This window comes from Syzygium oleosum, unplaced genomic scaffold (genome assembly GCF_021117445.2).
Source record: "Syzygium oleosum isolate NSW1041296 unplaced genomic scaffold, Sole_v2.1 Sole_v2.44, whole genome shotgun sequence".
Classification (NCBI taxonomy): domain Eukaryota; kingdom Viridiplantae; phylum Streptophyta; class Magnoliopsida; order Myrtales; family Myrtaceae; genus Syzygium; species Syzygium oleosum.
Genome location: NW_026607528.1, coordinates 127,316 through 136,332, shown reverse-complemented (window position 1 = coordinate 136,332; position 9,017 = coordinate 127,316). Strand labels below are relative to the sequence as shown.

The 9,017-nt window shown below is 40.6% G+C and overlaps 1 protein-coding gene across 1 annotated transcript; it reads left to right on the top strand.

Moving 5' to 3' along the window:
- The first annotated feature begins 3,979 nt into the window (after positions 1 to 3,979).
- LOC130136275 (heme oxygenase 1, chloroplastic-like) lies at positions 3,980 to 8,000 on the top strand. Its single transcript, XM_056306534.1, has 4 exons — positions 3,980 to 5,003; positions 6,459 to 6,682; positions 7,492 to 7,599; positions 7,763 to 8,000. The coding sequence occupies exons 1-4, from the start codon at positions 4,562 to 4,564 to the stop codon at positions 7,853 to 7,855; spliced, it is 867 nt and encodes a 288-aa protein (XP_056162509.1). The 5' UTR covers positions 3,980 to 4,561; the 3' UTR covers positions 7,856 to 8,000.
- Positions 8,001 to 9,017: the final 1,017 nt, after the last annotated feature.

Genomic DNA, 9,017 nt, shown 5'->3' with positions numbered 1-9,017 from the left:
TTCTTCCAACGAGAAACTCCCTCCAATCATGCCGGCTCACGAATTATGAACATCGCCTACATGCAGACCGTACCAAACTTAAACGCGAACGATATCCGTGCTTGTAAATTCATCGATTAGAGTGGTCGGAGAGAGCCCTCCAATTAGAATCATTTGGATGTCATGACCAAGCCCAATTCATTCATTATAACCTCATATTGCTCGATCATGTGCTGCAGCATCGGCCCATTAAAACAAGAGAGGCCCCCACGAACCAAGTCAAGTAACGCATTGCGCTTATGAAAGTCGCATTAAACTCGAATCTAAGAGCACCCTTTTCATTCCCAAGCCCGTTCGAAAAATGATAAATGACATAAACAGTCCATGAACTTTGGCCCAATATATAATCTGATTCCATAACTTTTAATTTGTTCGATGTAATCCTTGAACTTTAACCCAATGTGCAATGTAGTCCCTGAACTTTTAATTTGTTCAATGTCATCCTTGAACTTTTGGTAAATTTTCAATTCAGTCCCTGAAATACATTGAACATTTTCATATAGTTCGGGGACTGAATTGAACAAATTAAAAGTTCATGGACCACATTGAATCTTAAACTAAAGTTCAGGGACTACATTGAACAAATTAAAAGTTCAAGGATCAAATTGCACGTTGGGCCAAAGTTGAGGGACTGTTTGTGTCATCGTCCCTTCGAAAAACTACCCTCGCCAAAAAACAAGAATGAGCGATCGAGTTATATTGTGGCAACGAACGGAAAGAAATGCATAAGCACCGAGCGATGCGAGCGAGAAGGGAGAAGCAATTACTCATTGACAATATGAATTCGATTGATTCCGCCCAAATCGCCTCCGCATTCGGACGGATCCAGAAGGATTCGAAGCACGCGCTATGGATCCGTTCGATCCTTTCCTTTGTTCTCCCTCCATCTCTTTTTCTCTATTCAAGGAAGACGCGCGTCTAAAATCCTTCGTCCGCCCGTAGAATTCCCTTGACCAAACACGATGTTAGGACTAATGCTGCTATATTTAAGTTAGGCATGTATCAAACCTTCCCATTTGTGCTGAACAAAGCTTGAACCACCTCTATCTTCCATCAACACCGTTTTCCATATTTTTCTTTTTTAGCATCACATCTTTTAATCAAACTTGCAAGTGTGTAACGAGTTGATTTCTTTTTTTTTTCATCGATTCGACAAAAATCCCTTCTTTAAGATGCAGTACAAATTACCGGCCTTGAAATCTTAGCATTGTGACTTTCGATGTTTGCTTTGATGAGACAGGTTTGGGTCTCTATGCTAATTAAGCAAGCTATACTCAAGTCTCAAGACAGATATTAACGTTGTGTACTTAATTATGTTTCCTCACTAATGAGCAAGAGCCGAAGTTCCTACTAGGGCCACTCTGCCTGTTTAAGTATATACACCTGGTGGGCTGACATGACTGCATTTTTTTATTTAACGTGCCGGTACCCGCATGCCCAATTTCCCTAATTTGAATCTTTTTCATCTCCAAGAAAAGGGAATACCCTCTTTGTGTTTAACGCTCAAGGGATGCCGAGATCCGAACGTGGCCTCAGACGAAGCAATTTCACCTCTTACTTAAGAGGAAGCTTCATCCACGATGAGGCAAAGTTTAAGGTTGTGTTACATCTTTTCTCGGGTAGCAAAAGGAGGGCCAAAAGCCAAAGTTGCATAAACAGACTCTACGAATATCAGAACTTCCTAGATTGATCAGCTTATAATAGTGATTCTAGATCCTTTGGTGTGTGCTTCGGCTCAAATCATAATTAGCCAATCAATCCGCCCAGTAAACACGTGAAAGAATCAAATTTCACCTCTCCAAAATTTCCTCTTCCATGATAAACGAGTTTTCTCGTTCGATAATAGTTTTCACCGAAGTGTTAGAGGTGGCACAGCCCCGTTTAGTGGAAGTGAGATATACCTACTAGGACCGAGACGCAGCCGAATTTTGTGACCTTTGCATTCATGAACTATCAGCCCATATTTAGGGTGCGCATGGCAACGATTCTGTGCCCGGGAACTGATTCTGTTCAGAAATGATTCTTTTTTATTCTGTGCTCGGGAACTGATTCTGAGCATTTGAAGGCGTTTGGTAACGACTCAAAATTTCCATTCCTGAAATAATAAAAGAACAGAAATACGTTTGGTAACGGCATAAAATTTCTTTTTATTAATAATATTTTAAATATTTTAATATTTCTTTCTTTTTTTCTTTACTTTTTTTCTTCTCCTCCTTCTTGGCTATGGCTGGTAAAATATTTTTTTATTAATAATACTTTTATTAAAAATGATTTTTTATTTTTTTGGCCATGGCCGGTAAAATATTTTTTTATAAATAATTTTTTATTAAAATATTTTACTAAAAAATATTTTTATTGAAAATATTTTTTTCTTTTTTTTCGCCATGGCCGGTAAAATATTTTTTTATTAATAATATTTTAATAAAAAATATTTTTATTGAAATTATTTTTTTTATTTTTTTGCCATGGCCTGGTCGCTGGCCATGGCCGGTAAAATATATATATTTTTGTATTTTTTTATTAAAATATTTTAATAAAAAATATTTTTATTGAAAATATTTTTTTAAATTTTTTTTGCCATGGTTGGTAAAATTTTTTTTATTAATAATATTTTTTTATTAAAATATTTTAATCTCGCTAGATACGGCGAGGGTGGCCCTCGCGCCGGACATTAGAAGCTACATTAAAAATCAAGAAAAAGAAGAAGAAAAAAAAACTGATTCTCATTTTTGTTCCCAGAATCAAGAAGCTACTTTTTTTTATTCTTGATTCTACTTCCAAAACTGATTCTGGGCACAAATTTGCAAGAATTTGTGTCCAGAATCAAAAAATTAAACAAACGGATTTCTATTCCCAAACTGATTCTGGGAACAAAAGAACAGAATTAAACACTATTTGGCAAGTTGCCATGCGCAGCCTTAGAGCCAACCACACTACAACACTGCTGCAACACCAGCAATCAACGGATTGTTTTTCAATCAAGAGGTCGAGAAGAGGCAACTTCTAGGCATAAACTTTAAGGTTCCCAAATTCGTTTATGGAATGTTTAGATCGATTCTCATTGTCTGCGAAAATGTTTAGACATAAATTGCTGTCGATAATCAAAACAGTTTTCTTCAACTGATTATTTCAAGCAACACGAGCAAACGTTTTTTTAGGAAAATTATTTTACAAGTAATTCATCTCTCGCAAAACAATCGTAAACAAAAATTGCTTCAATTAAGCAAACACAATACAAGCAGTTTAGAGGTTCATTGTTATAATAATCTCTTGAAGAAAAGCTAGACCCGTCTATCACTAAACTGTTAACGCTTATTTCAGAATTAGTGACAAGAGGGAACATGGCAAAATTTTGTTATGAAATAGCTGGCAAGTATATATGTACGGGAAGTCCTAAAACTTGTCATGAGGGCATGGTAGAATTTTACAACCATACAAAAGTAATTAACAGAAGACATGATTCAAGAGAAGATTTCCGATGTCAAATTATCGACCCATACTTATAGCCCACCACGCCAGCAATCAACCGGTCGTTTTTCAATCAAGAGGTCGAGAAGAGACGACTTCTAGGCATAAACTTCAAGGGTCTCATATTCGTTCAAGTAATGTTCATATCGATTCTCGCCGTCCATGAAAATGTTTAGATATAAATTGCTATCGGTAATCAAAATAGCTTTCGTTGACTAATTATTTCGAGGGTACGGGCAATTATTTTTCAGGAATATATTTTTCAAATAATTCATCTCCAGTGAAACAATCGGAGCCAAAAATCACTTCGGTTAAGCAAACACGATACGAGCTATTGAGAGGTTCATCGAAAACGTCGATAATCTCTTGGAAAAAAAAGCTAATTTGATACGAAGTAGCTGGTTCTTAGGATGATATATGTTTGGGCCCATGCTCGACAGAGTTCCTTGCCTCTTTCTCGTTTTTCCTCTTTTTGTTCTTTGTCCTCCCACGGAACCGAAACGTTGGAAAGTTGCCACACAAAACAGTTCCACACGTTTCCTCTTCGCATCGCCCGAAGCGAAATCTCACCCAAGAAACCACAACTTGCGAAATCCCAAAACCAAGACCAAGGCCTCGTAATCTCGAGTTCTTGTCTGCTTTCTGTGTTTCGCCCCGCGCCGACCGTCGTGAGTTCTTGTTCACTCCCTCCCTTCGGCGGCCTCCCCCTCGCGCCACCGCTTCCCCGTTTGCGTTTTCTTGATACGCAGAGCGAGTCATGGGAGCTTCCAGATAAAGCTCGCACGCCACCCATACGGCAGGGCAATATAATATCCCCCACAGCCCAGCACACATCATTGTCTTGCCATTCTTTTATTGCCCATAATCGGTAGTGTAGTATCATACAGCCTGTGCCCCCCGTCTTGAAGATTACTCTTGCAGCCTCGTTCCAAGCCAAACCCACCAACGCTTTCTTACCAGACTTGCGTGAACCCTCCCTCTCTCTCTCTCTCTCTGTGTTGTTTGATTTCCCGCTTGGGGTACCGTACACTCTTCCATCTCTCGGGCAGCGTCAATGGCTTCTTTAACCCCGGCGCCGCACTCCACCTGCTTCTTAAGCAACGCCCAGTTGAAATCGCCTCCTGCCCAGGTTCTCTTTCCCCTCGCGAACGCTAGCCTAGGGACTAGTTTCTTGCAAAAAGGGTCCTTTCGGGCGGTTCGCAGAGTCGCGAAGATGCCCCCGAAGGCGGTGGTCGTCGCGGCGACGACGGCGGAGAAGCCGAAGAAGAGGTACCCCGGGGAGGCGAAGGGGTTTGTGGAGGAGATGAGGTTTGTGGCCATGAAATTGCACACGAGGGATCAGGCCAAGGAAGGAGAGAAGGAGGTGAAGGAGCCCGAGGAGAGGTCGGTGGCGAAGTGGGAACCGAGTGTCGATGGGTACTTGAAGTTCCTGGTGGACAGCAAGTTGGTGTATGATACGCTTGAGAGGATTGTGGAGGATTCTGCTTTCCCCTTCTGTGAGTGTGGTTGATTTGTTCGTGGTTTCTTTGGGGTTGTCATTGGTTCTTGGTTTGTTTTTCGGTGTTATGATCAGGTCTGATTGATTTTGTGTGGTTGTGATGACTTATGATTATTGGGATGCTGGTTTTGAGTGGTTGGATGATGCTTTTGATATGGTGAGATGGACCTGTTAGAGATATATGGCTGTTTAGATGTCAAGCTAATCTCAGATACGGATGATTGTTGGATAGTTTTTCCTTTTATCCTGAAGGAGGATTAGTGGTTTCCCTCCTAGCAGAAAAAGGTGTCGCTCCTTTCTGAGTTTCTTTGTGTGCCGTGCCATTTTCTTGCTTCTGTGTCTTATTGCTGCAACTAGTCATTGTTTGAAAATTATGGTGCGAAAAAGTTGTAGTCTTAGCAGAGGAGGAATGATCGAGTCTCTTAACAGTTTGAAACACGCAATGGCACGTTTCTTTCTGCCTGACGAATTTAGCGAATGCGTGCATTGGATGAACTTGTTCAAAAGCTTGTCCTTTTCTTTTCTTGTGTGTGATGGGGGATTTCTTCCTGCAAGGTCATGCACATTAAATGTTCTTCTCGGTTTAAATTTTTTTTTTTAAGATTTGCAGCTCTTTTGATGGTATATTGCTGGCAGCAGATAAAGCAGCATCAAACCTCTTGTTTTCATTCAGAAGTAGGACTCCTCTGCATTGCAGTCCACATTTAGTGCTCAGATATTAGTAATGCCATTTTGTGTCTATTGCCAGCCAAAGCTGGTCTATTGTGATTTAGGATCTTAAAGGAACGTAGAATTAGGATGTTGGATTCTTGGTTCTCGAACCATTTTCTTTTCCATGTGAGAATGCTGCAATTGGCTTTTCAAATGTGCTTGTTTATTATTATCACTTTGTTTAATTGGGAGGTGCTTCTGTTTTTTGGGGAAACGAAGAAGGGGGGGTACTTTGTACTCTTAACACGTGATTAGCAAAATAACTTCTCTGATTTTTATCTACCTATTCTTGTTCTAGGTTGTAGACACGAATGCGAAGAAGTATTATGTAACACGGTCCTCATTCTAAACAACTAGTTCTGTGGAATCAGAATATTATCTGGCTGTTGCATTTTCTTAGTTGAAAATCTGCTTGAAAACTGTTCTTCTGGTGCTTGAACTTCAAACATATTCTGTACATAATTTCCAGGATCCTTTCGGAACAAGTCCTTAGTTTTTCAACTTTCTCCCAAAAGAAAAGAAAAAACAAATCCACTTGGTCTTTATTTAATTTTGTGACTTGAGAATAAACTTTACCTATTTTTAGGACACTATGAATTCACTGCAACCTGCTAAATGCTAGAAATTAGGACTGACCTTTGTTGACATACATATGCACCTGTTTTTCCTTTCCGTGTGCATTTATCTTGACCTTAGTCATGACCCTGAGCCAATAGGAATCTTTGAATTGTTTTGAGTATAGATGCTGAGTTCAGAAATACTGGTTTGGAGAGGTCAGAAAAACTGGCGAAGGATCTGGAGTGGTTCAAAGAGCAAGGTTATAACATTCCTGAACCTTCTTCACCCGGGGTGACATATGCCCGTTATCTCAAAGAATTGTCTGAGACAGATCCTCAAGCATTCATCTGTCACTTCTACAATGTTTACTTTGCCCACAGTGCTGGTGGTCGGATGATTGGGAAAAAGGTAAAGCCCTAAGGCTTTGAAATCAATCGGTTTATTTCTGTTTCAATTCATTTGTGCATAAATCAGTGTATTAGATGGATATTCTTCATACTCGAAGAGGTCAAATATGCTGTCTCGAGGCTAGTCCAAACAGAAGAAACTAAATTGCATGTTAGCTTAAAGATTATGAATGCCACCGAATACTCAACCATTCTGCCTCCCCCTCCTTTACGTGGATATTGAAAGCTGTGCTTATTCTTATGCGTTGTGGGTCTTTTAAATTTGTCATCTTTTTCTTGGATCCTACGGAGAATGTGTTGTACAATGTTGAATTAGAATTAGATGGCAATAGGCAATTTATTCTTTGATCATTAAATATAATTTTGTAGAGAGGCACCAGGGGGTTGCCAAAGCCATATATAGGATTCCAAGCCCCTAAGAGCTCATCCACAAAGAGAGAATCTATAGTCTGTCAAAAAAGCAGTTACCTCGATGAGCATCTTTCAACTGCGCCAAAAGTATAAAGCCAATCTTTTTTATTTATAGAATCTGCCGGGACCCAATTCATCCATCTAAAAGTATAAAAAGTTATCTATATCTGATCTGCCATGTCAAGGGCAATTCGGAAGGAGGTGAGTGACAGATAACCCGTCCTTCACTCAGAGAAAGGATTGGTTTTACGAAAACTTTTCGAGATTCATTGGCATCGTTATCCTACCCTGCTGTCTACTTCCCTGAGCATCTTCCGACTTTTCTGGAGTATCTTTTATATGCTCGATCTGCTTACGGAAGTGACATTTCATTCATCTCTAAATTTAATCTTGTTTTAGGTGGCTGAAAAGATACTTGATAACAAGGAGTTGGAGTTCTATAAGTGGGATGGTGAACTTCCCCAACTATTGCAGAATGTGAGGGACAAGCTGAACAAAGTCTCTGAAGTAATTCCTCGGCACTCTTCATCTAAATCGTTTATTTATGAGACTAGATCTGTAAATGGTCTCCGCTATTATATATTCAAATGAAAAACTTAGTTCCATGGTTTTGACGTGTAAACTGCTTGTTTTGGTGTTTAACGTGTAATTTCACATGTCGTGTCGCCAGAGCTGGACCAGAGAGGAGAAGAACCATTGCTTGGAAGAGACTGAGAAATCATTCAAGTACTCTGGCGACATTCTTCGTCTGATACTGTTGTGATGTGCGTATGAAAACCAAGTGTTGTACCGATCTGTTGTAAGTAATGGGGCAAAAAGCCTGACAGTTTACATTTGTGTTTGGACCTGCACAATTTCTTTGCAAACCGCAAGCAAGTCCTTCGATGTGTTGGTTTTAACCTGTCAAATGTGACCCCTGAATTCTTTTCCTCACGCGGAGCATAAGGTTCTGCTGTACATAACTTTTCACATTGAAAAACTTGGCTAATCGTTTCTTGATTTATGAAGCTAATGTCTCCCGCATATAGGGAGACATGAATTTCGTTTATGAATGGTTTTGCCCCTTGACTTTACATTGACGTATACTAGCGTGTGGAGTGTTTGTTATTGATGGAGTATCTGATTGGGATTTAGGATGCAGTATCTTGGAACACTGGCTGTGCGAAGTGTTACTGTGCCTGTTATGTTCTTGTTAGGGTTGAACCCTAACCTCCTAAACTCCTGCCTCGTTCCGAACCCTTTTCCGACAAGGCCGAGTCTTTGATGGATTGCACAGTGAGGAGGTTATGGTCGAGTCATGTCACGAACGCAACATAGACGAGTCTTCATGGCGTATGTTCACTAGAAAGAGGCTTCAAAACAGTTTAGGTCCCGTTTGGTTCAGCATTCCCAATGCTCATTTGGGCTCTAAAGTCCCTTGGCCAAATGCAAATGGTGTTTGGCAATTTTTTTTACTCACTTTAGAGAAATGCAATTACATTTGGAATGTTACCGAAGGACCTTTGGCCAATGCTTCATCAGAGATGCTTTGGGAAGTTGCATTTTCGGAATGCAACTTGCACTATTCATCGACACTGGTCATCTTCCCTAAACCGAGGTCCGGCGGCCGGCGACCGCCGCCTGAGGGCTAGCCCGACTCCGGCAACCACCGCCTGGGGGTCGCGAGACCCCAGGCGGTGGTCGCCGGCCACCAGATCTGGTCGTCGGCGGTTGGCCGGCGACCAGATTTGGCCGGCGGTGGTGGCCGGCGGTGTAGGTCAACCGGAGCTTTTTTTTTTAAAAAAAAAAATTAGCAAAAGTCCTTTAGATTTTAAAAAACGCTTACCAAACACTACTTGCATTTCGGAAAATCCCTTTAGCTCAAAGGTATTTGCATTCCCCCAAAAGCATTCCCCCAAAGTCGAACCAAACGGGGCCTTAGTGCG

Coding starts and splice junctions, on each gene's coding strand:
- LOC130136275 (XM_056306534.1), top strand. CDS start 4,562: ATGGCTTCTTTAACCCCGGCGCCGCACTCCACCTGCTTCTTAAGCAAC. Junction 5,004..6,458: donor GGATTCTGCTTTCCCCTTCT/GTGAGTGTGGTT, acceptor TTTTGAGTATAG/ATGCTGAGTTCAGAAATACT. Junction 6,683..7,491: donor GTCGGATGATTGGGAAAAAG/GTAAAGCCCTAA, acceptor ATCTTGTTTTAG/GTGGCTGAAAAGATACTTGA.